Source organism: Poeciliopsis prolifica, unplaced genomic scaffold (genome assembly GCF_027474105.1).
Source record: "Poeciliopsis prolifica strain line A6 unplaced genomic scaffold, Auburn_PproV2 SCAFFOLD001, whole genome shotgun sequence".
In the NCBI taxonomy this organism is placed as follows: Eukaryota; Metazoa; Chordata; class Actinopteri; order Cyprinodontiformes; family Poeciliidae; genus Poeciliopsis; species Poeciliopsis prolifica.
The window spans coordinates 6152568-6178897 of NW_026562376.1; the positions used below are offsets into that span (position 1 = coordinate 6152568).

The window sequence follows — 26330 nt, forward strand, 5'->3', positions numbered from 1 at the left end:
AAAGTTTCATGCTGCGCCTTTGTTTCCTGACATCAGCGTTTCTGTAATCCTGCCCCATTTAAATCCACATGAAAATGACATGAAAAGTCACAATATCATTTTAAATATATGCAAAATTGCTTAAATCAATTAAATAATTTCATTTTTTTACATTACAAATGTTTTAAAAAAAAAGAATTTAGATTAAACTATGATGATTTTACATATGTGCGATATTAAAAGTAGTTATTTATGGTAGGTGCTTGCATGATGGATTATACCAAGCATCTGAGATGGTAAACAAAGTGATGATGTCAGAGGCTTAGTGATGAAGAGGTTTATCCCTGCAGACACCTGTGTGTGACTCAGACCGCTCCAGAACTGCAAGACAGCACCTGGCAAAGGTAAGAAATTATTTTAAGCCAAAAAAAAAAAAAAAAAGGCCTGTAACCAGAAATATTCAAACTCTTTGTGACTCTCCTCACGCAGGTGATTTGTTGGTGTGTTCTTGGTGATGATGAATATTCTGGAGGACGTTCCTTTCCAGACCCCTTTGGGACCGTTAGGTGTTGAGATACAGATGTCGACTTTACCCGCTATTTCCGTACCACATTGCCATCAGATCATGCAAGAAACTGAGGTTGCTTTCTTCTTTTTTTCCCCTTCCAATAAGTTTAATGCTGGCTAAGTTTCATTTATATTTTTGATTAATATTACTGTGGAAAACGCAACATTCCTCACCAAAAACTAGATTCGCAAAATCAGATTTGATCCTGTTTTGATCCTATCTGATCGGAAATTCACACAAATTTTGAAAATTATGCACAATTTTCCTTCTACTACTGTTGTGTTGGTCTATCACAAGAAACTGAGGTGTGTAAGGTTCGCAAAAATTGTACACAGGTAAAGGGTAGCACTACTTCAAAACATTTCAAATTACGCAAAGGCAACAAGTAGTTAAAAAAAACCTAACAAAATCAGGAAACATCATTTAATATTTAAAAATGACCCATTAGTTATGTCAAAATGTTGGTATTTTAAAGACCAGAGTTTAAGTATATCATAATTTCAGTATACGGAATGTTAGCAAAAGAAAAACTTTTCTAATCAGTTTCTTTCAATATAAAACTCATTAAACTTTAACAAAAAGTACAGGTGTGAATTCTTAAAAAAAAAAAAACTTCCTCTTCTTTCAGTTGGTTACTCAGAGTGGACAGAGTATCCAGAAATATCACTCAAGAAAGAGTCCCTTTACTTTATAGTGAATAGTAAAAAGTAAGTTCCTAAAGTAAATCTAACTACCTACTATCCACCTCTGACTAGGTATAACTTGACAAAATGTAGAAATGATATGCTTTTGAAAGGTGTTGCTAAATTAAAGGTGTGTTTTCTTCCTGCAGTATGGATTCAATCTGGAGAGATGGATTTTAACTGGTCAGCAGCCGGTGAGTCAGGTTCCCTCTTGCCCCCCCTACTGGCTGATGTTCAGCACCCTTCAAGAAACCCACAAGCTCACTCCCAGGACCCAGGATCTGTGGGCCCCTCGGCCCCGCAGCCACAGCCTGAGCTCCGCGGAGGGCTGCTGGTTGTACCACCGCGCCGTCAAGTTCCTCCCAGATGACTCCGATGAAGAAGATGGCTCATATAAGGATATCGCCGGAGAGCGGCCCCGCAGCGCCGCGACCAGGGACCCAGTCTCCAGGGTCAAAGACATGCACCTCCCTCATTCCTCACACCGAGGTCAGCCGGGGTTATCTCCGGTCCTCAAAGGCCCCAGAGCCACGCCCTCTCTCCCGGACTGCAGATCACCTTTACGCGCGCTGGAGCAGCTCAGATCACAGCAGGCAAGCCCGCTGTCTCAGGGGCAGAAGAACGGCAAGAAGAGGCAACGCTCTCTGGGCAGACGGTTCTCCCAAAACACGCCGCCCGCCGGGCATTCTCCATCCAGGCCGCTGCAACAACGACCCTCCTCGGCTGGATCTGTTGTCAGGAACCGCAGGAGAAAGGTAGTTTCCCTCCAGGGAAGGAGTATGAATCATGTTAAAGGTGCGGTATGTAACTTTTATTTAAAAGACAAACAACAAAATAGTTTTTTTTTATTTTTTACATATTTGTAAAAGCTTATTGGCCCTTTGCACTTGACGTCACTCTCTTCCAAACTCCGCCCGCCCGCTCCGCCATGACGGACGTCAAAGGAAGCCTGTCAAAAACCGGACATGTGCTAGCAGCTAGCCTGATATCATAAAGAATGGTCACAGGATGCTGCGCGGTCGGCTGCAGAGAAAGACGAGGGCGAAAAACCAAACTTGTAATTTTGTTATATGACTTTAAATAAGGAAAGTTAGAAACCGACCCATACCGCCTCCCTCCTGACGTGGTGATCAACTTACAGACTTGATTTATATCACTGCCATAAACGTCGTTTCCTCTTCCACGGAGTAGCAATAAGAACGTACAAAAGACGAGATGCTAACCAGTTTTGTTTTGTTTTCTCCATACATGCTAGGCTACAATGGTTAGTCGGTACCTTCTCCATAATGCGATGTTTGATATCTTTCTAATCATACTTGCTTATAAAGTTAATGAACGTTAACGGTCTTACCGTGTGAAAATCACATCCGGGATTACACCGTGATAATGATGACAGCTGCATAATTAACGGCTGCTGTCCATCGCCGCTAACTAGCGTTAGCATTCACAGCGCGGTCTGCTAGCTGCTGCTTAGCAGAGAGCAAACTGAGAGAGGGTATGAGCAGCACCACACAGCAGAGTGACTGACAGCGCTAAGACCCGCCTCCTGGCTCTGATTGGTTGTTTGTAATTTGTGCTGGGATAAGGCAGCTCTTGACATTTTCATAGATATTTCGTCTCATACCATATTGTCAAGACACAAATATATATATATATATATATATATATATATATATATATATATATATATATATATATATATATATATATATATATATATATATATATATATATATAATAAATAAAAGTTACATACCGAAGCTTTAACACATTTTCTACTTTTTTGAGATTACTCCTGGTTTTTCCCTCCTCTGCCAGGTCCTGACAACTCCTGGCTCTCGTGGGGTTTTCTTTGACTCAGCAGCAGAGCTTCTGACAGCTCTCAGCCAGGAGGAGAGGGAGTTACTCGAAACCATCACAGAGAAAGGATACCCGTTACGCACTGCCATCCTGGCTCTGCAGAAAACTGGCTATCAGAGTCCAGAGAAGGTTGGCATCTGAAGATATTCACATTGAGTTCTAATAATCCCTAAACCGATTAGCATTAGTAATAACCTAGCTTTCTGATGTAAACTGTCTCAAAAATACCCTTTGGTCTCACAGACAAAAGCCGACATTTCGCCTCACAGCACCTCTCCCCAGATCAGCTTCTTCAGACTAACAGCTGGAGCAATTAGTAAACACCCATTTTCACTGAACTCATCATAGGAGCAACTTCTCAGTGCACTATCAAAGGCTTAATGGAGAAATGTCACCCGTTGAAGGACGGAGTGTCTCTTAAAGAGACAGAGACCCAATTTCAGGGCGTTAATTACTTTTACGTCCCATTTGATGTATGCAGCTTTTTTACAATTGAAGGTAACATAATTACTTGATTGTGCAATAAAATTACAACATTTTCCTGCAAAATACACAATACTGCCCATTAAAATGCCTTTCTAAGTGATACACATATTTGTGAATGATCTTTTTTAATGAAATCCAAGCATATCTTCCTGATTTTCTTCTCAGGTCCTAAAATACCTGGTTGCATGTGATCGTCTTTGCCAGCTGGGCTATGATGAGGCACAAGTGGAGGAGGCTTTGGAGATGTTTCAGAATTGTGAGAGCAAGGTGAAACAATCATATGTTTACATTTAGGCTAACAAAATAAGATGAATCAAATTCCAGATTGCATGTCAGAAAAAAGTGTAGTAAGAGTGTGCAAGCAGCAGAGGCGTCGTCTGGTGGTGAGGATTGGGAAGTTCTCCAGACTTTAGAGATTCAAAGTTCGGACTGATGCTGGTCCAGGTGATCAGCACTGAACATTAAGGCACTTCATGCTTTCTTCTGTACAGAAAGACAAGGGCCACTAAAAAATATATGCATAATTTTTAAATATTAAATTATTGATAATTTGATCAGTTACTCATACTCAAGTAATTTCTTGGACGGCTACTTTTTACTTTTGTTTGAATAAAAATATTAAGTAGCACTGCCGTTGTCTGACGATAAGCTAAAGGCTGATAAAACAATGTGGGCTTCCTGAACACAGTAGAGCAGGTGTTAAACTCAAGGCCAAATCCAGACTGCAATATCATTATGGTGGGCACAAAACGGCAATTAAAAAAAAAAGCTGTTTTTTTTGTTGCTATATTGCCAAATTATATTTTGAATTTATTTAACTTAAAATACTCAAATGGAAACAGCTATTATTTATATTGTAAGCAGTTTAATGGGTAGTTTAACACATTCTGACATTTATGATCTCAACATGACCCAAAACAAAAACAAGTTTTCCTCCATGCCACGCTGCACTGATGCAGTAACTCAGGCTTACAGAGTTCTGACCAATCATTGAGTACAGTACATAATATAGATGAGTCTGTTTGTGTTTACTGGAATATAAACCATAAATGCCATTTTGTTGCATGATTATATTTCTGTTTCAGGCTGCAGAATTCCTCCACTTGCTGACTCAGTTTGATGAGATGGGCTTCCAGCAGAGCACAATTAAAGAAGTGCTGCTTGTTCATGAAAACCATCGGGAGCGAGCTCTAGAGGAGCTGATGACACGCCTGGCTTAGCTAGTCCAGTCCGAAGACACAGCATCTGGCTTCAAACATTCAACTCAAGCTGCAGCAGCAAGCATGAAAAACTTTGATACTTGTCAATGATTAGTCTTAGTTAAAATGGTTTAAAGCATTTTATTGACAGATTTTTAAAAAGTAAGAAAAAAGGATTAAAGCATTGCAGCATCTCATGACAGAAGTATTTACAGAAGTGAAAACGACCGAACTGTTACTGATGGCTGACAGTGGAGTTCAGCAGGCCCGTCTCCACAGACGATGTAGCAGCCTTCGAGAGGTCCCTCTGCAACGACAAGCAACTTAACTTGTGCAAAGAACAACCTAGTAATGCTGTGAAATGCATACCTTAGAGGTTCCAATTCATTACACTATTTTAAGACAATTTACTATTGCTATTTCTAACATACTGAAATTACTGGTTTCCTTTATTTGCTATTTTTTCCATTTATGGGTATGAAATGCAGCCGTTTGCTTTGACAGACTAACTTTTTCTATGCTTAGTTTGGTGTAAGAGAAATGCATACTTGACTCGATTAAAACATTTTCCAACAGAGAGTGGCTTGTAGTTATTTTTGGGTCAGTCCCATTTCTTAAGACTGATCACAACCAAAATAATTAAAATGGGGATTAGTCATTTTCAGGAAATTGGAGGGAAAGATTCAAATTAGTTGGTTAAAAAAAAAAAAAAAAACCCTGATGTCTAGTTTTGCATTGTATAGTTAAATCCTTAGGCCTAAAAATGTACCAAAAGTATGTTTTTTTTAAATAAAGTCTGTTCTGAGATTTCTGCAGATATTAGCTTATAATATTTAGTGACCTCATCAGCTGATGGGGCAGCATAACCAAGGCAACTAATCTCTGAAACACAAACATGTTCAGCTGAAAATGAAGCATCAAACAGTCTCTTCTGTGATAGTAATTGTGAACTATTACTACGCACCAACAGAAACGTTCTCTCCCACCAACAATTTGAGTAATTTTAAATGACTAAAACCCAGCATAGATCCATCAACTTGTTCATTCAGACAAGAGAAAGAAGTTACTGATATCTTCTCTCCAATAAAGTATTTAATAATCTGCAGTCAAACTTTAATCTCAGGACATTTCTCAAAACCCTTCCTTAATATGAAAAGGTATACATTTTCTTGAAACCTGAACCTCATTATCAAGGACTACAAGCAAGTAAAACATTTACCGCAAATTCCGAGTAGGAGCCCGCAATAGAGTTAATGGTGAAGGTGAGATCTTGAGCATCCTGAGTCTTTGACGTGCCACATGGAGGATTTCTGAGATGGGAGAGGTTTTCCTTATTCCGGTCTAATCCTCGCATCGTATTTCCGTGTCCTGGGGTTCGCAGACTCTGCAACAAGATCAAGAAGTGATCATTCTTATTTTTTAACTTTTGGGTCTCAATGTAACTTTAACATAGCAAAATAGCAGTTGGGACGTATTCAGTTTTTATAGTTATTGTCTATGAAACGCTCCTTTAAAATGAAAACAAAAGGTGTTTGGAGTAAACCTTGCTGGCAGACAGAGGTGGTTTCAGTGAGGGGGTCTGGCACATGGTTCCACTGAGAATGCTGCTTGGAGTGGAAAAGGTAGAAGTGCTATTCATCTAAAAACCAAGAAATATTTTAGTTTCAATTCCCTCATCATTTTTGAGCAATAATTCTGAAAAAAAGGGAAGGGGAGATTAAAAAAAAAAAACTTCAGAAGAATTTCACCTTTCTCATCTTTCCAGGCGTGGGAGTGCCTGCAATTCGTCGTTTAGTTGGCGTTCTCATCATTGTTCCATACAGCATATCCTCTTGTATTTGCTTAGTTTTCTTCATTTGCTATTAGAAAACATTTGGAATCAGTTTGTAAAATGGGAAGCGGTAGGTTAGAGCAATAAAAGCCATACCCGTTCAAGTTTCTCTCTCTCTTTTTTCTCATGGTGTTCTTTCCACTGCTGCTGCACATATTCCAGAAACTTCTGTCCGTTCACAAGGAACTCTTTGCTGTGCTCCTCTTCCCAACTATCAATCTGGGCCTTCAAAACCTTCTCCAACTGAAAAACATTTAAAAGACACATTACTCCACCTGCTGACAACATGTGGCATCACAGTTTTACAAAAACATTTTCATCCACCTTGGGTAAACTTTTCTGCAGCTCAGTTCTCTGCTTCTCTTCCTTTAGGAGGTTCCCCCCTCTGTTGGTGAACCTTGAAGGATCATTAGCCTTTCTCTGGAATAGAAAAACATTAAGAAGTCAGGTTCATGAAGTTTATAAAGCCTTCTCTGTTAAAGTTAGATATTTCTTACATCTAGTTCCAAGTACAAGTTCCAGTTGTCCTGCCACTTTGTTACTCCCTCAAACAGTTCCTTGTGGCCCTCATGGTACTTCTTCAGATTTCTGACCTCGTCCTCATGCAGGTTCAGAAGCTCCTCAGTAATATCATCTGTTATAAAGAATAATTGAGCCTGTAACCCATTTTGATATCATTTGCAGCACCTATCTAAAATAGGGATGCAGCGATTCATTTCCATTTTATGCAATATGGGGACAAATATTGGATCGGTGCATACCCTAATTCAAACCACAGCTATTTACCATCATAAAATGCAATGAAGGCATGCTGCTGTTCATCACTGTAGAAGCATTTCTTCCACAAAACAGCAATCTCTGCCCTGATAGCCTCAATGAAACTCTTCATACTGTTCATTTTCAACAACTTGAGCCGCTGGACCTCTGCTTGTAGCTGCAAAAAGCATTTAAAATACCACAACTTGGATTAAGTGTCGCTTTTACTAAAAAATGCTGTTTGAACAAATGAGGGAGCCTTCTTACTGCCTCAATGTTCTTCTTCTTCGAGCCGAACATGTGCTCAGAAAAAGATTCCCTTTCCTCCTGAGGAATTCGAAGTCTTTCCCACAATTCCTGGATCTTTGTTCGGAAGCTTGAACAAAGGAGTTCATTTTCCGTCTTGCGTGCCTGTAACTGGAGAAAAAAGGTTTTTTAAAAAAAATTCTGTACTGTACACTTAATTCTGATATATCACAAAACACACAAAGCAAACTAACCTGACTAAGAAGTAGTTTCAGGGCAGTAATGTTGTCATTAGACAGACAAAATGCCTCCTCATCCTCACACATCACATCCATCTCAAAACTAGTCTCAGGATTCTGTTCCAGGTCATTCATGCAAGCGATGATCTCTTTCTTGGTTCTCACAAATTCATCATGACGACGCTCCTGGAAAGAGAACACCGCATGAAAATTTAAAGAACCTAAATATAAAGTGAATCACTGAGACAAGCTTTTCCAAAGTACCTTCTCTTTCGTGAGCTCATCAAGGTAGGTACGATAAGCCTCGAGCTGCTGCACCGACGGGACGGCGTGCTGGTCAATGCTGAAGGGCGGGGTGCACATAATGTCGCACAGCTCACGATCTTTGGCAACAAGACCTTTAAGATCCTCCATTCGCTGTGTTTTGTGTCCTTTCATCACTTCTAGACGAGTGCGGAAGTTCTTCTCCATCTGCAGGATTGTGCAGCCTTCCTCCTCCTGCAAGTCAAAAAACACCTTCGTATGAGATGATTTTACTAAATCTGCGTTAGCTAAGCAAAAGTTATTTTTTTGTGATAGTCTAGCGATTCTCATGATACATTTAAAAAGCAGAAAAAAACCCCAGAGACAGTAATTCAGTCCAGCCTGTAGTTCTATGTCTTTCTGAATATAGTGAGTTTGTGAAATTAAAGACTTGCTTCCAAAATTAAAATAAACACCAGAAAAATACTGAATTCAGCAGGCATTTATGCCATAGTTAAGTACTAAAATAATTTTTTGGCAGTTGTCAGAATTATTGTTGCTTTTGCTTCAAATATAAGCATTTTTTCAAACTGTGAAATGTGGCATTTTTACTCAAGATCATTATACTTTGAACATTAAATGTTTCCATACAAAGACATCAGACTTAACATTTTTCTAAAAACAAAAAAATGTTCATGGGGTCTGTATAAGTACTTTAAAAAATTATTTAAACAATGCATTCCTGTCACAATGCACTAAATATTAACATGTTTTACTATGCAAGGCATCTAACATCTTTGTGTTTTTGATTGTACCTTAAAGGGCGGCAGCTGCAGTTCACTGCACAAAAGACTGAGCTCCTTTTGACATGACTCAATGGTTTTCAGCAACCGCTGCTTTAGATCCTGCTCTTCAACAATCATCAGATCCAGCAAGCCCTGCACAGAATGAGCATCAAAAGAGGTCAGATCTCAAGAAGACATACAAATAAAAGCTTAAAGTTGGCTGGTTGGTTTTGCAACGCTCACTTTAATGTGCATATGCACATCGTCGGTTCTCCGCATCCGCTGCTCTTCGGGGATTCCTATCTCTTCCCAAATATCCTGCAGCCTGGCAAGAGCCCTGTTCAAGTAGGAAACGGACTCTGCTGCATGGACTTGACTGGAAGAAAGAAAAACGACTGGCTATGAATTTTTAGTGGGTTAAATACACAAGACAACTTTAAGGTCTGGTGGGACACTAAAAACGAGACACTCTCTTTAAGCTAACCATAGTTAGCTACACATAAACTCTTAAATGGCATTAAACTAGTAAAATAATTGTCTCCATTCGCATATAGAGATAACAACAACACCCCGGTTGTTTTTAAATACGTTGTTTTAAGTCAAAAGGCATCACTTTTAGGCTAACAATGGATGTTTAAAAATGTATAAAACGGTTTCCCTAACACAAATAAAGGATATATATATATATATATAATCACTACAAACCTCTTTCTCATGTCACCGTCGCAGATATATCCAAATTAGTAACAAAATATTTCTCTAGCCGCATGCAGTCGTGGCTCTCGCAGAAATCGCTTAAAAACGTTAAACCCGGTGTGGCTACAGCTGACCGTTTGTGGAGTCTTTTTCAAATTTTCGCCGACAATAGCTGTGCGCTGATTGGCCGGTTAAAAATGCGTAGTCATACGTCGCCGTGCTCGTTACTGCCCCCATCAGGATTGGTGGACGTAGCGCAAAACTCCCTCTGCTCTGGTTATAATAAAATCTTGTAAGTTGAACGTAAAAGGAATAATATTTTTTTTTCATAAGACAAAGCATACAATAGCACTATTGTTTTACTATTCTTTGGGATTAAGGGGGGACTTCCTCATATTTCCCGTCTTTCCTGTCTACGTCCTTCCTGTAAACGCTCTTTTTACGGAAACATCCGATTCAACGCTTCGGTAAAGCTCGCTTTCAAAGCCCATATTTCGCTGCTCTTCATATCTGTTAAATGCAATGAGTATTTTCAGCCGATTTTGTCACATTTCAAACAGTAAGCGCAAGAAATGAGACAGATACAGAGCTAGACGAACAAATCCGAATGTTGCCGAAGGCTGATGACGTAGGCGTCATCAGCTTACGTCATCATTGTTTGTTGCCAGAGGGAAACAAACAACCCTCAACTCAAATAGCAGACAAAAAAAAAAAAAACTAGATCAGATGAAGCTTTAAACCTGGTTTAGTTCCGGCTAGAATATGAGAATAAAGTTAAAGAAGACAGTAAAAAACTTGAAACCTATCATGAAAATGTTGCAGAGAAAAGTAAAATCTTCTAAGTGGGAATGAGTGGGAATCAAATGATAAAATGGTAGTTGGAGATTTCACCCAGACCAATATGTCCCCATTGAACCCAACCCTACCCGTGACTACAGTTTATGAGCTCTAGTGCAAAACCTCATTCTGGTCAAAGTTAGATTGAACAAATGTTCCTAAAACACATCATGAGTGAATGAAACTATCGTTAAACCACAAAGAAGGGACCACATCAATGCTTTTTCTTTATGTAGAAACTAGTCAAATCAAGTCAGGCCAACAGTTTAGAAAAGATTAATTAAATACAGTTAATGATCTGGAACTCTTTGGTTTAAAAAAGCTAAGGCAACAAATGAAACAGCCTATTAAGGATCCAGATGATAATGAATGTTTTAAAGCAATATTTGTTTTGGCTTTTTTTATTCTTGAAGGTTTATCATCAGCAAACATATTGTAATATCAGCAAAGAATTATGATATTGAAACACTTATATTTAAAATGATCAATTTGCCTGCCATAAGCCTCAAAACCATTGTCTAAAATTTAGCTTGTGATTTGTAAAAAGCCTTTCAGTTATCAAACTTTAATTGAAAGATTTTTAGGCTTTCCAAACTCAGGACTAGATTACCTACAGCCTACAGCCCAACAATAGTTGGACAAATCAAACACAATTTATTTACACAAATTTATTTAGCTACAACTTTTGATGTTTATGTATTTACATTTTTAGCTTTTAAGTTTTTGTTTTTGTGTATAGAAATGAATCTGGATTATGAATGACTTAGTCTGACATTTTCTTTCTGCTTCTCTCCTTTTGTCTGAAATTATAGTCAATCTGTCCATTCTTTTTTTTTACTGCTACTGATAAAAGCTGTGGCACTGGTATGTATTTATAGTTGTATTATATCTATGGTAATACTTCACATAGATAAATGTTTATGTCTTTGCTTGATAAAATATTTAATTTAAGTTCTAACTGACTTTCTTTCTATGCAGGTTGGCTGACAATTTGTGCCTGTGGTTTTATTCATATCTCTCTAGTAAAAGATTCTGCCTGTGTGACTGGTGGTTTTATTTCCCCAGGAGTTCACTGAGTCCAGCAGGTGTAGAGATGAAGTCTGTGTTGTATTGAATATATTCTCTGAGGTACAGACTCTCTCTACATGCCCCTACAATCTGCTTGCAGCTGCAGTTCTGGGCCAGAACTACTGCGTTTCATGGCTGCAGTCTATTGCTGAATTTTCCGTTTCAGTGATGCTTTAAATTGGCTACAGAGTACTTTAGCTTCTGACATCTGCTAGTGTTTGTGTGTGTGTTTGTGTGTCTCGCTAAAGTATTTATAGCCAGTGAACGTCTCCATCTTTTGACACATTACAACCACAAACTTCTATGTGTTTTATTAGGATTTTATATGGTAGACTAAATCTGTGAAATAGAAGGAAAGTGATACTTGATTTTTAAAATTAAATTTGCATTTGTATTCAACATCTTTTACTTTGATATCAGAAGTCCCCCAAATAGTAGAAAGACTCTGCCTCAATGTAATCTAAGGGTAACTTCAGTGGGTAGACTAGCTGTCTTGCAATTGGAAGACTGCAGGTTTGATTCTAACTTCTGGATGCACTCAACCTCAAGTAGCCCATAAATGTGTTCACATTTGTAGGTTAAAGTTATTTCATTGGTCACTTTGACTGGAAAAGCATGTAAATGCATTCCATTTACCACTGAATTGAAACTCAACATAAATCCAGCTGTTCTGTGAAGGCCTGAGAGGTTTGTTAATGAACAACCAGCAAGTTGTGGAGAAATTTAAAGCAGGATTAGGCTATAAAGCAACCCCAGGTCTCAACATGTACTAGAGCAATGTTCAATTCACCATCAAGAGAGAGTCTGTGTATATATTACGTTTCATGTTGCTTGAAGCAGTAGGAAACTTGAAAAGGTAGCCAAAGATTCATTCTCCAGCAGGGCAACAACCATAAAGGCAGAACCAGATGTACAATGGAGTGGTTCAAAGCAATGTGTTAAAGTACCAAAAAGACCAAAATACAACTTAAAATCTGAGGCAGATGCTTTCCTTAAGCCACTGTGTTAGCAATAATTCATACAAAAGTTTAGTCTCCAAAACGCTACAAACATACCCCCAAAGAAGGGATGAATACAAATACAAACCACACTTGTTGGATATTTATTTCCTTCCTGTTTACAATTTTGTGCAACTTTATGCTGTCCTAGCCCATAAATTCAAAAATAATACACAGGAGTTTGTGGTTGTAACATGACAAAGAGTGAAAGACTTCAAGTTGTATGAATGTTTTTTGCAGGACACTTTTGTATCTGTGCATTTAAATGTGTCTTTTGGTACTTTTTCCTTTTATATAACAAACAAAACAGTATTTTGATGCCAAGTTCTGACAATCAAATGTTTCTGAGCCACTTCCAGCCAAACATGTACATTTACATACTTTGGATTAAGTTATCTCTGTATATCATGAGGACACAGCTTAATATTTATTTACATGTTTAAACAGCTACATTGTGTTTTTTTTACAAAAAAAAATTCTTGTACAAAAAATAAAAAGTTTTAGAGGAAAATGAAATGGTGAATGTGGATGTTAAATGCCAAAATGTCATTCCAAATAAATAAAGAAAATTGTCAGAAGACGTATAAAACCTGCAAATCCAAAAGTAAAACATAATTTTGGGAAATCTAATGATCGATCATTGTAACAAACAGCCTTTGTTTCGTCCTCAGAGATGATAATGACGTAAATAGAGGCTTTTGAGCACCTCCTCGCTGAACTGGTAGGTGAGCTTCTTCTTCACTTTTTTAATCTCTCCTGTTTTGCCATAGTTCCTCAAGGCTCTGGCCATTTTTTGGTAGGTCATTTTTTTGCGATTTCCCTTCTGGATGCCCCAGTGGGTCGCCAGAGCCTCCTTGTGTTTGGTGGAAAACTGGAAGATGCCCTTGTCCTGGTCCACCCACCAGATGCTGTCGCTCATGTCGCCCTTCCTGAGCAGGTCCAGGAGGAACTGGTACAGGCGGATTTTCTTCTTGTTGCCTGGAATGGGAAATCACATTTTTTTTTTTTTTTAAGATTTCAGTAAAGGGGAAAAAAAATAAGATCATTATTATGTCATACATTTGCACATTTGTACCTGGGTCTTTCCTGAATGAGCAGTTGTAATCTTCATACTCATCCTCCCCCTCTGACACTTGCAGCGGGGGACTGACGGCTCTCTGCTCCTCCTCTGAGTAGAAACGTCGCGGTGAAGCCAGGGGTGGGTACTGGTAGCACAGGGATGGGGTGTAATATGGGATCTTTAGGGGAAATTTAAAGCATTTCAGAAAGCTGCTTTTTAAAAGAAGGTTTTGCAATCACGCAATGTCTGACATTTTTTTGCTTAAACACAGCTATTGTCCTAAAAGAGGAAGTTGCTCTGTCAAAATAGATTCCAGTGCTCAGCAACAACACGTGGTGTGGATGACATTTCAGTGAAAATGTCCCAGGCTTTCCACAACATGGAGGGTGGTTGTTGAAATCACAGTCAAGAGTTATTATTGTTTTTATGAAAATAACTTTGGATTATTTAGGTTTATATTTGCAGCTAATTCTAAAGAAAGTATGGATTCTAAAACCAGAGTAACAGCTGACATTAGGTGTTTTGGTCAGTTAAAAAAACAACAGCTATTGTGAGATCTCAACATTTTAAAAGCTGAAGAAACACAATACATTTCAGTCTGTAAATTTTTGCGTCAACCGTACTTTTGCGCAGACAAACTCACTTGTGATGACAGGGTGATCTGTGGCGTCTCCAGGTGAAGGTGCAGAGACTCGTTGCTGAGCGGGAACGGCTGAATGAGCTGCTGAGGAGACACGGCCTGCAGCTCCGTCAGGTGATTCACGGGGGAACCCTCAAAGTCTGGCGGCTGGACCCGGTCAGAGTGGAACGGCCATCTGTGGTCTGACAAGTGAGGGGCGTTAAAGCTGTGTGATGAATCATCATCTCATTAAAGCAGTAAATCTCATATTCTCACCTTCGTAAATCTCTCCCACGTTCAGGTAGGGGTACAGGTCAACAGGCGGTCGATAAGTCTCCGGCTCATGTGGAATAGCATCCTCGGATGCCTATTTGAGATTTAAAAATATATTTATTTTCCAATCAAATATATATACGACTGCTTGAACAATAAAAAAAACCCTCTAAACATATTTGGATTGAACATTACTGTCTAAATTATAAACATACATCCCTGTAAAGCGCACACAAAGATGAAAATCAGGTTTACTAATCAGTATGTTTAACTTTGTGTCCTAAACCTGTAAAACAATCAGTGAAATCCCTCCAGCCTCCCTCTTTCATCTGAACTCTGACCAAACACTCATCTCTCTATTTAACTGAAATAAAGCCACAAAATAGAAGCACTTACAGACGTTATGACAAAGCCATCCATCATGTAAACAAGGCAGCATGAGAGTCTTGACTTTTACAGCTTGTGATAAAAGTTATGTTTTTCCTATTGCTACACTGAGAAACACGCAATGTCGGCTTCAGCAGGCAAAAATGGGAACTGAAAGTGAGAAATCAGCTAAGCTGGACCCTATGCAGGCGACATTCATAACACCCAATTGTCAAACTCATATGATCACCTAGTTCCTGATGGCCACTGATTGGTTTTAAATGCGTTTCCTGCAGTTTTCAAAAGTTCAGACATACAGCAAAGCAGGTAAAAAGCTGATCTCTGTTTGATTGGGTGCATTAAAATGTACATTTGTTATTATACCTTAAATAAAATTGATTTGCAACACTTTCTAAATAGTAGATCTGCTTGTGCAGTGCTGTGATTATATTTTCATAAAACATAACTTCTTCAAACAGGTTTTATAAGTGAGCAGGAAAGTAGTTCCCCCCCAAAATCTGCTTCATAAAATGAGCTGATCAGTTGATCTCTCCCACACAGATTTAATGGCAGTCATACCTCAGTATGATTAAGTCATGTAGGATTTTTTAAAATTATTATTTTAAGCATATTGCTCTCAGGAGCTGAAACCAAAAGCGAAGTTTGGATCCTCGCTTGTTCCCCTTTTAGATTGGCATTCTGGTTTCAATAGAGGAAGTTCTGACCATGAGAATGAAACCAGTGAAAACATGACTGACATGCTCTGAGGCTCTGTGTTCCTTTGAGTCCCCTTTCCAAGCAAGCTGGGAGGTGGAAGGGGGCTGCTATCATGCAATAAAAAGAGGAACTACTTATGTGCAGTAAAAAAATATGAGCGGTGTCATTTTAATCGTAAACTGAGTAGCATCGGTGCTGTATCTTTTACATGTATAATTGTTTTAGGGGAATAAAAAAAGCTTTGTGATGTTAGAGTGCAGGTTTTCCTTCAGGTAATCAGGTGAAATGGTGGCAGATCAGCAACGTTTTTTAATGCGAAACAAAAATCCCAGAGAGGCTGAGTCGAATCAGATGTAAAAACTAGGACGTGTTTTCCTTAGGGAGGCTGCATGAGACAATCGATCTGAGTTTTCATTTATAATAATTTTGGAATTCTGTTATTTGAGCTACACAAGACAATTTGTTAACATCTTTTTAATGTTATTCATAAGTATCATTTATTCAAATGGCACATGATTCATGCAAGTTAAAATTTGGCCAGATGTCTAAAACAGGATCCAGACGTGCTGACGTCTTTTCTGGTTAGTATGGTTAGCATGAGAAAAAAAATGTGAAAATAAGCAGCTTTTCTTGTCTTATTATTTTTGCAAATTCTAGCATCCTCCAGATGTAAGAAAATAGGTAGCATCCTTTGTGTTTGTGTCAAACACTCAGCAACGGCCTCCTTTAAACATGCATTCATATCATTGATTTGAACAGATGTAAAGGTAACATAGAAGCAGGATTTTGACAAAAATCTGTCCTGTCTTTGTCACGTTGTTTCAGCAGAACAACTCCGAACTTCAGTACGGACGTTTCAAACAGCACAACTCTGTACGTTGAAGTGTCACTTCTTTACTCCAGATGTAGCCCCAGGAAATAAGTTTCATTATTTGAAAAATGAAACTTAATTTACAGTTGTTGCAAAGGTTCAACAAATATTTTGTCAATAAATATCTATATCTGTCTATATATCTTTTAAAAATATTTTTGAAAAAAAAAGTTTGAAATATTTTTTAAATATTTGAAAAATAAAACTACGGTAAGTAATATATACAAGAAAGGGAAAACAAATTAAGAAAAAAAATTTGCTCCACCTATGACCATGTCTAAAATAGCAAAAATGCAAATCAGGACCCACTTTGAGTGGGGAATATATTCCTAACAATCAGCAATATTAATAAACTTCAGTAACTTATCAGTTTTCTTACCAAAACTGCATAAAGGAGTGAAATCTGGGTTTTGATTGGATCATAAATGAATACCTCCAGTTGGCTAACTTGCCTCTCTTGTTGCCACTAAGCCAGATTTGTTGATCGTACTAAATAATTGAGCTGTGGACTCATCCCACAGCTCCACAGTTGAACCTGTCGGTACAGACAGACAGCCATGTCTTCACAGTTGTGCATCTGCCACTTGTTCTATTTTTTTAAAGGAACCATTTAAGCTCCATGAGAAGCTTAAATGGTTTAATGTTGTTTTATAACCTAACCATGTTTTACACTTCCTCACAACTTTTCCGGTCTGCTTGCTGTTTGTTCGCTACTGTTCTCCAACAACACTGAGGGTCTCAAAGTGTAGCTGTGTTTATACGGAGACTTAGATCATTTCAGAAAGCAGTTGGTTATAAGTCGTTATCTCAAAGTGAATGTGCAAGACACTTTCTGTCTAGAGTGGAAAAAGTTTAAAGGCCGGTCTTGGGATACTTTTGCATTCATGGTCAATCATTACATATCATCAACACCCTTTGGCTTTAAATGCTTAACAGTGTTTCTCACCTGGTCTACAGAAAGACCCAGACAGTTATTTGTACAGCTGTGCTGGAATGGAAATTTACCAGAAGCAATCTACTGGATGTGATGAAACCGTTTCCTGTTCATCTCACAAAGGAAGCAAGGCCAGTTTGCGGGGGCTTAATATGGCCTGCCTTTCAGTGTTTTACTACTTGAGACAGCAGCGGCTGTGTTTATTCAAGAGACTGTCCATTAAAGGGAGGAGGGAGGATGCATCCTCTTGAGTGGCTCTGGCAGACTCTGGATTTCTCTTCCTACACATGTTGGTCCTCGGTGCAGTGAGTGCAGCTCTGGGGCGACTGTTTGCAAATACTCGCTCTGTCTCCATCTGCTGGAAAGAGCTGCTGGACGCGACCAGTATCCGGGATACACCGAGTTCAGATGCATAAAGGAGACACAACCAAAACAGCGGATCGAGGCCCCGGTTTTTTAGTTGTTTTTTTTGTTTTGTTTTGTTGTTGTTGTCTTTTTTAAATCTTCCTCCAAAAATATTTGGTTCATTTAAGGTGGCAGGGATTTAGGAAAAATGAGGGCTTGTGTCCTGCATCCACCTTTCGGATTTGGACATATCGCTGAATTTGCTCCACACCGCAGCCAGTGAAAGCAGCAGCAGCAGCAGCAGCATCCAGGAGCCAGAGTTGCCCCTCCACCACCACGGCGCCGAGGCCAGAAGCGCATGGAAACATGGCTGCTATGAGGACTTTGACCGTGGCGGGGCTGTTTTTGGCGTTCTGCGCGCTGGGGCTGATAGCCGTGGCGATAAGCACCGACAACTGGTACGAGACGGACGCCAGGCGGCACCGGGAGCGCTGCAAGAATTACTCCAACAAAAGGAACGACCCGGGCTACATCTACATCTCCAACAACAACCTGCCGCTCCGCATGCTGCCGAGGGAGAAACACGCAGAGAGGAAGGGCGATATTCTGCTGCGGGCCAAGAGGCACTTCTTGCCTCCCGCCTCGGCCATGGAGTCCCTCTGCAGTCGGCACTTCAACTCCACCATCACCGGGCTGTGGAGGAAGTGCCACCGGGAAGGATTCGACCTGGAGACGGAGGATTTGATCTTTAAAGGTCTGAATGTTTATTTGATGTAAGAGCGACGCTGCGCCTTGCACTTTCGCTATCCAAGGTGCTGATGCTGCGCACAGACGGTCAAGGCCTCTACGCAGCAACATGGAGTACAGTTACAATGCAATCGACGAGCTTTGTGTTTTCTTTTTTTTTTTCCCACCGAGCGCGAGAGGGTGAGCTGTAGTAACAGGAGCTGGGAGATGTGTGCGGAAAAAGCTTACTGTACAACAGAGTGGGTGGATAGATGGGTGGGTGGTGGTGGAGGAGATGGGAAGGATGGGGGAGGGCGGTGGGTTGGTAGCTGTTTTGTGGGGTGGCAGCAGAGAGCCGTGTGATATCCTTCCCATCTGATCTGAGCGTCCTCTTTGTGTTGTTTACATTCTCAGGATTGGTTCCGCGCTGCACACCCATAAAATACTACTACTCTTCTGCAGCGCTGCCCAGAAACCTGCCAATAAATCTGACGAAGACTATCAGGCAGGATGAGTGGCACGCACTCCGTGAGTAGACACCACGTTTGATCTTTTTAGTTATTTTTGTTGAATCAGTCGGGATGCACCGCCTTAAAACCCCCGTGCTGCACGTTTTTTTCCCCCCAGACCTCCAGAGGATGACTGCCAGTTTCATCGGCATGGCCGTTTCCATCATCCTGTTCGGCTGGATCATAGGCGTGCTGGGCTGCTGTCAGGAGCATGATCTGATGCAGTATGTGGCTGGACTCCTCTTCCTCATGGGAGGTGAGATGGTCCTGCCTGAGCTCACCACACAGGGGCAGTGTGGTCTCTCTGCTAATGAGGGCGCTTTTAAATGCCTCATCCACTGGCCTCGTTTCCCATAAGAAACGACATGTGGGCGAATCCACCATATTGTGAGTGGCAAGTTCATCTAGAAAACGCAGGTTTACAAATATCCCTTCCCACCCCCATAACGTTCAATTAATTTGGATAAATATGTTGTATTTACAGTAATAAATGTAGGCCTACATCTACATCCCTTGTGATAGGAATCATTTAGATACAAATGGACAATAACTGCCAATTACTTAATTCCTTTCTTAGGCAGGAACCCAGTTCCTCCATTATTATTATTATTATTATTATTATTATTATTATTATTATTATTATTATTATTATTATTATTATTATTATTATTATTATTATTATTATTGTCATTATTATTATTATTATTATTATTATTATTATTATTATTATTATTATTATTATTATTATTATTATTATTATTATTATTATTATTATTATTATTATTATTATTATTATTATTATTATTATTGTCACAGATGTGATATGGAACAACCACTGTGAATCAATAAAATAAAATTAAAGTGACCTTAATTTAATTTGTAATTTGTTAAGAAGGAGTAACAAAAGGAAATTGAAAGTAGTTCCTTCAAATTTTAAGATAGCTAGCTATCTGAAAACCCTAAAATTAGCTAGTAGCTAGAAAGTTAGCTCAACCCTAAAAGACAAGCTATGTGGCTCGAGTTTGAGAGCAACTGTTTTTTCCTCTCATGTCTTATCTGCTCTTCTATATCTGAAAAACTGTTTTGTAATCATGTCTGACTTGTTCTGTTTTGCCCTCCGTCAGGGACATGCTGCATAATCTCCCTCTGCACATGCGTGGCTGGGATCAACTTTGAACTGTCCCGCTATCCCCGCTACATGTTTGGTATACCAGAGGACATCAGTCACGGTTACGGCTGGTCCATGTTTTGTGCTTGGGGTGGACTGGGCCTCACATTGCTGGCTGGCTTCCTGTGCACGCTGGCTCCTTCCCTCTACCCCCCACACACCCCAGTGGCTCACAAGCCCAGACAGGAGAACGGCTGCGTGTGACGGGCCGTGACCACCCAAACAGACGCTTGTCTCATACTGAAACAGTTTCTGAGCCTCGCTCTGCAGACGGTTTCATCCAAGGTCACTGAGCGCCTTCAGACAGAGAAAAAAGCACAGGCTCCCAGACAGACAAAAATGATAAAGAGGTGACAATTGCCTGAAGCTTAGTTCCTCTGGTGCTTTTTTTCCGAACGAACTCTTATGTGTCATTGCTTGCTCCACAAGAGGGGGACATCATCATTTCTTCCTATAAATTCTGCTAGATTGAAAAGAAGAAAAACAGAAAAAGAAAAACTGGCAGAACCTCAATAGCAGAATTTTCAAACAAACTGTACTGAAGAGAAAATTATTGATGTGCATCATCACATTTCAAAGGGCAACTGTGTATCATTATGTACCCATTCAAAAATATAAATATGTACATGTACTTTTTGAACTGTATGTATGCAGATGCATTTGTGTTTATTCAAGAAAAAATATGAGCATTAAGACCAAACAGTGTTTGAGGGAAATGTTTTGTTTGTTCTCGAGGTCTTACCTTCATCAAGATATTTTTGGAAAAAATAAAACAGCCATTCAAAACTAATAAACTTGACATATAAATGTTTTTATAGATGACGTTTAAACTGATGTTGGGTTCACTGGTGTGTCAGCAGGCAGAGAAACAGCAGCTTGAATTTCTCTTCACTCGTAATTGCTTACACATGCAAATCCAAGCAGCCAGAACACGACTTGATAAAACTAAATTGAATTATGAGCTTTTCCCAAAAAGCACAGAAACAAGTGGAGAAGCAATTTTTAGCTGTCAGTTAGACGTAAATAAACTCCACTGAAACATATAATACGATTAAAGCCAGTTGGATTCATCTGACTCTCTTCTATCTTAAATCACAAAGAAATTGAAATCAGTATTTTTAAAACAATTGCTTCACTCATATGCGTCTCCCAAGACTCATTTTGCAGTGTAAAAATGTAATAAAATGTTATAACTAAAAATTGTTCCTCTGTCAACAACTATAGGATGCCTCAGGTCTTCATGGTTCACTGCCTACAGAACAAAACAAAGTAAGTAATTAATTAAATTTTTTAAAAATAAATGAATAAAAACAGGAAAAAAAACGCAATTCATAATTTTTATTTGTCTAATTTTTGACTCCATCCGTCTATCCGTTCATCCATAGATTCATCCATCCCTCACATGGATGGATGGAGGAATCCTTTTATGGAAATGCAATGTTTTCAGGAACAGCCAGGATAGAATGTATTTCTGGATTTGATTCATCATTATTTTAATCTCAAAATGAATTGTCTTGAAGTTAAATTGGACTTTAGTTCTGCTGTCAACTAACATATCCTAAAGGTCCAAGATGATGTTTAAAAAGTGGATCAATCTCTGCACTTTCATTATTACACATGCTGGTAAATGAAACATGTGGTCACAGCTGACTCTGCTGTGTGGGAACAGCAGGACTACTAATACGCAATATATTTAGCAATTATTTCTGACAGAAACACAAGTTTTCTTGAAGGTTTTTTTTCTTCTCAGTGCAGAGAGGAAGGGGTCAACTCGGTGCTACATTCCTGACCTTTCTTTGTTTGTCCTGAGAATGTGTTTAACTGGGAAACAGTCTGCTCCCTTTAAACTCACCCTGCTGTTGTGCGTCTCCACACAAAAAACTGCTAAATCCACATAACAAAAACGTGCATTTGAGCCAAAAAATAAAAAGTAAACAAAAAAAAAAAGAAAAAGGATATTTAAGAACAGCTGCAACTCACTGTACCTTAATCTTACACTGTGGAAAATGTACCCTTATTTTTCAGCTAAATCTTCTGAGCCCTGTGCGGTGCCTCTGGAAATTAAGAGCAGTGCAGACATATAGGGTTTCTGTACACACAAAGCTCCTGCAGTTCAGTTTTTTTTTTTTTTGACGATGCCGGTTAGCCATGTGCTGAGCTACAGAGGGCTGTTTTAGAAAGGGGGTCCCTCTGGGGAAGCTGGACTGTGAGGAAAACCAGACAGAGGAAATCACACCCAGTGGCAGCCCATCTGGCCGCCCTCAAATCTGCAGAAAGCATCGCTGGTAAAGAGTGGGCGCACGCTTCTGGCAGCTCGTTTGTGGGCTTTTTGTTGTTGTTGTGTTGTTTTCTGCAGATGCTGGGTGGAGCGGGTGAATTTTATACAGTAATTAAACAATTCACAGATTACAGAAGGCTTTGAAAATCTGGAGATTTAGGGATCACAGACGCAAACAGGCTGTAAACTATTTTTTTCCCATTTCTAGGACAGACAGTATGTCTAAAATGAGAACTTATTTTCCAGCTGAAAATAACAACAGGGGCAAAATGGATTTTGTTCATTGTTCTATTTACAGTAAACTGGCCTTATCTGGAAGTGTTCAGAAGTTTACCACAGTAATATTTCACATGAATCATAAACTGCATGTGACAGATAAACGAGCAGACAATAGCGATAGTGACTGCTTTGGAGCAAACATGTTTCATACTCCGGTAGATTACTTCCAGATGGTTTGCAGGAGGCAGCGACAGACTTTAGACGCCTATTAAACAGGTCCAATTTGAAGGGACAGTCGAGTCTGCCACTCGTGTGGTACCAGGAATGGGTGAACAGAAAGCAAGAGGACAGTTTTATGCAAAATTCACAGTACAAAGAAAAAGGGAGATTTGCAGCAGAATGCCTGACGGCTAAGGGAAGGAATGAAAAAATAATCACGACACGCAGACTGAAACACAGATGTATGCAGGTCCAGCGTGAGGTTTCATGAGGCCCCAGAAATGTATCTGGGACACCCACAGCTTTAGTACATCAGTGTAATAATTATGCACTCTGGAGAGTTTGGAAGACCAGTGTTTGTTTTGATTAAAACCACAGATGAAAATAAAAATACTATTACTTATTGATCTGTAACAAATAGTGAAAGTGCATTTATGCAAAGTGGGATATTATAAAATTGAAGCATTCATTTTTCCTAATTTTGAGGATTATGTCTTACAACTCATGAAAACCAAAAATCCATTTTCTCAGAAAATGTAGCTATTACATAAGATAAAACAAAAATAGTTTGTTGCATAAATATTATGGCTTTCTTAGTCATGGAGGAAAATGTTGCGTTGACAGTTAAGCAGACAGTCATTCACACACAGGAGAAGAATGATGGAAAGTTTAGTGGAGTAAAAAAGTGTGTGCAAACCAAAGTGAGAACTTTAGTCTTAATAGTTGAAACTTCTATGAAGGACTTTGGCCACAACTGCTGCATTCATTGAATAAAGTCACTAATTAACATGAGAAGTGACTGAAACTGGGATAAAAAGCACCGGACTGCTGCTTAGTGGTCCAGATAACTCTCTCCAGGTGAATGTGATTTTTAAAGGTCAGAGTCTGGAGGATGAGGAGACAGTCACATGAGGTCCAGCTTAAAGTTTCCATGATGAATGAAGATTTAGGGAACCATGTCATCTTTTGGTACTGATGACATCACTCATCCAGGTGATGACGGTTTGGACGACAGGTCCAAAGTCAGTGCAGGTTGTTGTAGAGAATTTCAGGCTTTTCCTCTGCTGACAATTTAACTTTGACTGGTCTGTAGTTCCTGATTCAGTAACAAAAACATCACTGTGAAGGATTTGACCAACGAGCTTCCCGACTATAATGCAACAGAGAATCTAAGGAGAATTGCTAAGAGAAAGACAGGACACCAGAACCAACACTGCACATAAAATATGGCTGCTTTTAAAGCAAACTTTGAACTATTAAGCATTATATGGATGTGATTTTCAGACCTTTCTGTTTTAATTTTTTTTAAACAAAAACAAATATTTATTTATATGAGATTCGCTGTTTAAATCACTGAAATTATATTTTTTTTGGAAAACTTCCTGTACATTCAGTAAAATGTCCTCTAACTCAGACCTGCTCTTCAACCTGACTGCAACAAAAGGGGGAATTCATTGTTATGAAATAGATATTTATTCAAATAATACAGATTGACATTAACTTTAATAAACCGGTAGTGGTGGCACAGCCATAATTTATCCACTCATTGTTTTTTCCCACTCCTGTCTCACAGGAATGTGTTGATATTTTTGTTGCAGCTCCTCGCATAGCTCCGCGGAACGAGGACACGCAAAAAGGTCGGGGTGAAATACTTCAGAGGCATATTCATAAACCACAGTGCACTTTAAAGTTGCTTGGTGAGCTGGGTGGCTCTTTTATATTACTCATTGTCTCCCAAAGCACATTCATGAGCCCACATTGAGGAACTCAGTCTTCAGGCGGCTCAGTCTGGTGCCATGGCTGCGGATGATGAGAGACAGCAGCTCGTGTCTGTCTCTGAGTCCCTGAGAGATGTCGGTGGTTTCCCTCAGAGCGCCTCTGATGTCGCTCACTTGCTTCACCACGTAGCCGTTCAGCTGCTCTTCCTCCCTCAGCTCAGTCTCTTGACTTTGCTTGAACTTCACCTCCAGCTCCACCAGCGACTTGTCCACGCTGGAGAAGGCCTCGCCGATCTGGGAGATCTCCTTCAGAAGGAACTTCCCGTAGCTGTCCTCTCCGTCCAGGTCGTGCGCCACGGCGCGGCCGATGCCCTCCAGCAGCCGCGCCGCGTCCTCCGCCTGCAGCTTGGTGATGATGAAGTCGTCGCGCACCGCGGCGTCGCTCTCCTCCGCGGCCGCGCACGGAACCACGTCGGAGAACTTGAACAGCATCTGGCAGTGCTCCGGGTCGACCGTCTCCTCATAATCCCCGTCCGGGACGAAGAAGTGATGGAAGGTGCCGTTGGAGATCTCCGGCTGGAGGGGCCCGTCGTAGACCGCCGAGGTCAGGGGCCCCGACGCGAGCAGGATGAGCAGCAGCGGGACGGGATCCATCCTGCACCTTCCGTCTCTGTTCGGCGAGCTGCATCTGGACGGGCAGCCGGATCCGGAGCGCAGTTTTCATCCCGACTCAAGTTACACAGTCAGTCCCACTTCACATTAAAGACACACTGCCTCTTTCCCTGAGAGGGGCCCCGGTGGCCCCTAATTCACGCATATTTTTACCGCTAATTATTTTGCTGCCCTCTTAATGTCTCATATCAAAACAGAGACTTCTTCATTGTTTTTTCCCCCAATTAGTTTATGTAGCCTACATAGACTGATTATTAGTCTGTCCAGTTTTTATCCTTCCTCCAACCCAACCCAGGACTGAGGTGGACAAAGTAAGTAGTAAAAGTATTGATATGGTCAAATCTTACTCAGTTACAAGTCAAAAGTTTACTCTAATTAAACTTTTAAAAATACTAAAGTAGCACAGCGTGTGGCTAATGGCATTACTGGAAAGAAAAAGCAGCAACAGCATCCAAAGCTATGCTGAGCTAAAAGGAAGGAGTGAGACAGGCTTCCTGGAAATGCAGTGGAGTTGACAGTACTGTATCTGTTTTTGAAATGGAGTGCAGTGATAGTTGTAAGATCCCCAAAAATGAATACTCAAGTAAAGATACAGAAAATGTACTTAAGTACAGTCTTCAAGTAAATGTACTGCCCACCACTGCTACTACCAGTCTCCTGCAATCCTTCACATAAAGAGGTTATAACCAATGGATGAATGTATTAAGAGAAATACAGTATTTTGTTAAAGTATGATGTAAAAGAGTTTTTATTTTGTGCTTATTTTTGACATGCTGACATGCTGAAAAGCATGCAGGACACTGGATTGCACTTTCAGTACTGATGCAGATGTCTGAGGTTTAGCATTGGCTAATATCGATCCGATATGATGTGAAAAACAGCCATAATATGACCTTAAATGACTCAAAATGTTTCCTTTTTATTTGATAACTCTGCACCAGTGTGATTAGTGAAATTGAATAAAATATATGATGATCATAAATAATGTAGCATTTTTACAAGGAGGTAGTTATATTTTCATAAAGCCTGTTATGATCTCTTTGTGTTTTTAATTGTGAACTGGACTAGTTTTGGTTGTTGATTTTTGTCACCTACAGCGTTCCATACAGTGTTCATTGCCTCGAGTTGAGATTATTAGCTCTTGTTGTGTTTTCTGAGTCCT

The 26330-nt window shown here is 39.8% G+C and overlaps 5 protein-coding genes and 1 long non-coding RNA gene across 8 annotated transcripts; 2 read left to right on the forward strand and 4 right to left on the reverse strand.

The window, feature by feature from the left end:
• The first annotated feature begins 335 nt into the window (after nucleotides 1-335).
• LOC129371421 (ubiquitin-associated protein 1-like) lies at nucleotides 336-5354 on the forward strand. 2 transcript variants are annotated; one of them, XR_008607154.1, is made up of 6 exons: nucleotides 336-383; nucleotides 469-619; nucleotides 1380-1985; nucleotides 3049-3219; nucleotides 3334-3588; nucleotides 3742-3830. XR_008607154.1 is itself a non-coding variant. In XM_055048041.1 (6 exons), the coding sequence occupies exons 2-6, from the start codon at nucleotides 494-496 to the stop codon at nucleotides 4794-4796; spliced, it is 1140 nt and encodes a 379-aa protein (XP_054904016.1). In that variant the 5' UTR covers nucleotides 336-383; nucleotides 469-493; the 3' UTR covers nucleotides 4797-5354. The 2 variants fall into 2 exon arrangements, 1 of the variants encoding a protein (XP_054904016.1); XM_055048041.1 differs by lacking the exon at nucleotides 3334-3588 and adding an exon at nucleotides 4662-5354 and having other exon boundaries at nucleotides 3742-3843.
• Nucleotides 2020-2486, reverse strand: LOC129372626 (uncharacterized). The gene is made up of 2 exons (XR_008607269.1): nucleotides 2370-2486; nucleotides 2020-2253 (listed from the first exon to the last, which is right to left on the reverse strand). It is a non-coding gene; the product is annotated as an uncharacterized LOC129372626 (long non-coding RNA).
• LOC129370306 (protein regulator of cytokinesis 1-like) lies at nucleotides 4897-9718 on the reverse strand. Its single transcript, XM_055046248.1, has 14 exons — nucleotides 9581-9718; nucleotides 9119-9251; nucleotides 8906-9028; nucleotides 8112-8345; nucleotides 7863-8033; nucleotides 7630-7779; nucleotides 7393-7540; nucleotides 7104-7240; nucleotides 6931-7026; nucleotides 6703-6849; nucleotides 6524-6634; nucleotides 6319-6414; nucleotides 5995-6159; nucleotides 4897-5082 (listed from the first exon to the last, which is right to left on the reverse strand). The coding sequence occupies exons 1-14, from the start codon at nucleotides 9589-9591 to the stop codon at nucleotides 5011-5013; spliced, it is 1794 nt and encodes a 597-aa protein (XP_054902223.1). The 5' UTR covers nucleotides 9592-9718; the 3' UTR covers nucleotides 4897-5010.
• Nucleotides 9719-12090: 2372 nt separating this feature from the next.
• Nucleotides 12091-14942, reverse strand: spi1a (Spi-1 proto-oncogene a). 2 transcript variants are annotated; one of them, XM_055048961.1, is made up of 5 exons: nucleotides 14823-14942; nucleotides 14430-14520; nucleotides 14178-14356; nucleotides 13550-13679; nucleotides 12091-13452 (listed from the first exon to the last, which is right to left on the reverse strand). In XM_055048961.1, the coding sequence occupies exons 1-5, from the start codon at nucleotides 14847-14849 to the stop codon at nucleotides 13142-13144; spliced, it is 738 nt and encodes a 245-aa protein (XP_054904936.1). In that variant the 5' UTR covers nucleotides 14850-14942; the 3' UTR covers nucleotides 12091-13141. The 2 variants fall into 2 exon arrangements, with proteins under 2 accessions (XP_054904936.1, XP_054904856.1); XM_055048881.1 differs by having other exon boundaries at nucleotides 13550-13712.
• Nucleotides 14943-17589: 2647 nt separating this feature from the next.
• On the forward strand, nucleotides 17590-21325 carry tmem276a (transmembrane protein 276a). Its single transcript, XM_055048750.1, has 4 exons — nucleotides 17590-18413; nucleotides 18800-18913; nucleotides 19013-19150; nucleotides 20019-21325. Exons 1-4 carry the CDS (start codon nucleotides 18026-18028, stop codon nucleotides 20264-20266), a joined length of 888 nt encoding a protein of 295 aa, XP_054904725.1. The 5' UTR covers nucleotides 17590-18025; the 3' UTR covers nucleotides 20267-21325.
• Nucleotides 21326-24467: 3142 nt separating this feature from the next.
• fibina (fin bud initiation factor a) lies at nucleotides 24468-25187 on the reverse strand. Its single transcript, XM_055049220.1, has one exon. It carries the CDS (start codon nucleotides 25148-25150, stop codon nucleotides 24524-24526), a length of 627 nt encoding a protein of 208 aa, XP_054905195.1. The 5' UTR covers nucleotides 25151-25187; the 3' UTR covers nucleotides 24468-24523.
• Nucleotides 25188-26330: the final 1143 nt, after the last annotated feature.

Excerpts from the sequence above, each read along its gene's own strand:
- LOC129371421 (XM_055048041.1), top strand. The coding sequence starts at position 494 with ATGATGAATATTCTGGAGGACGTTCCTTTCCAGACCCCTTTGGGACCG. Across the intron at positions 1,986-3,048 it reads TCAGGAACCGCAGGAGAAAG|GTCCTGACAACTCCTGGCTC; the intron begins GTAGTTTCCCTC and ends CTCCTCTGCCAG. Across the intron at positions 3,220-3,741 it reads GCTATCAGAGTCCAGAGAAG|GTCCTAAAATACCTGGTTGC; the intron begins GTTGGCATCTGA and ends TTTTCTTCTCAG.
- LOC129370306 (XM_055046248.1), bottom strand. Across the intron at positions 9,029-9,118 it reads ATGTGCATATGCACATTAAA|GGCTTGCTGGATCTGATGAT; the intron begins GTGAGCGTTGCA and ends CATTCTGTGCAG. Across the intron at positions 7,780-7,862 it reads TGAAACTACTTCTTAGTCAG|TTACAGGCACGCAAGACGGA; the intron begins GTTAGTTTGCTT and ends TTTTTTCTCCAG.
- spi1a (XM_055048881.1), bottom strand. The coding sequence starts at position 14,849 with ATGATGGATGGCTTTGTCATAACGTCT. Across the intron at positions 14,521-14,822 it reads ATGGCTTTGTCATAACGTCT|GCATCCGAGGATGCTATTCC; the intron begins GTAAGTGCTTCT and ends AATCTCAAATAG. Across the intron at positions 14,357-14,429 it reads CGTGGGAGAGATTTACGAAG|ACCACAGATGGCCGTTCCAC; the intron begins GTGAGAATATGA and ends CTCACTTGTCAG.
- tmem276a (XM_055048750.1), top strand. The coding sequence starts at position 18,026 with ATGGCTGCTATGAGGACTTTGACCGTGGCGGGGCTGTTTTTGGCGTTC. Across the intron at positions 18,414-18,799 it reads GGAGGATTTGATCTTTAAAG|GATTGGTTCCGCGCTGCACA; the intron begins GTCTGAATGTTT and ends TTACATTCTCAG. Across the intron at positions 19,151-20,018 it reads ACTCCTCTTCCTCATGGGAG|GGACATGCTGCATAATCTCC; the intron begins GTGAGATGGTCC and ends GCCCTCCGTCAG.
- fibina (XM_055049220.1), bottom strand. The coding sequence starts at position 25,150 with ATGGATCCCGTCCCGCTGCTGCTCATCCTGCTCGCGTCGGGGCCCCTG.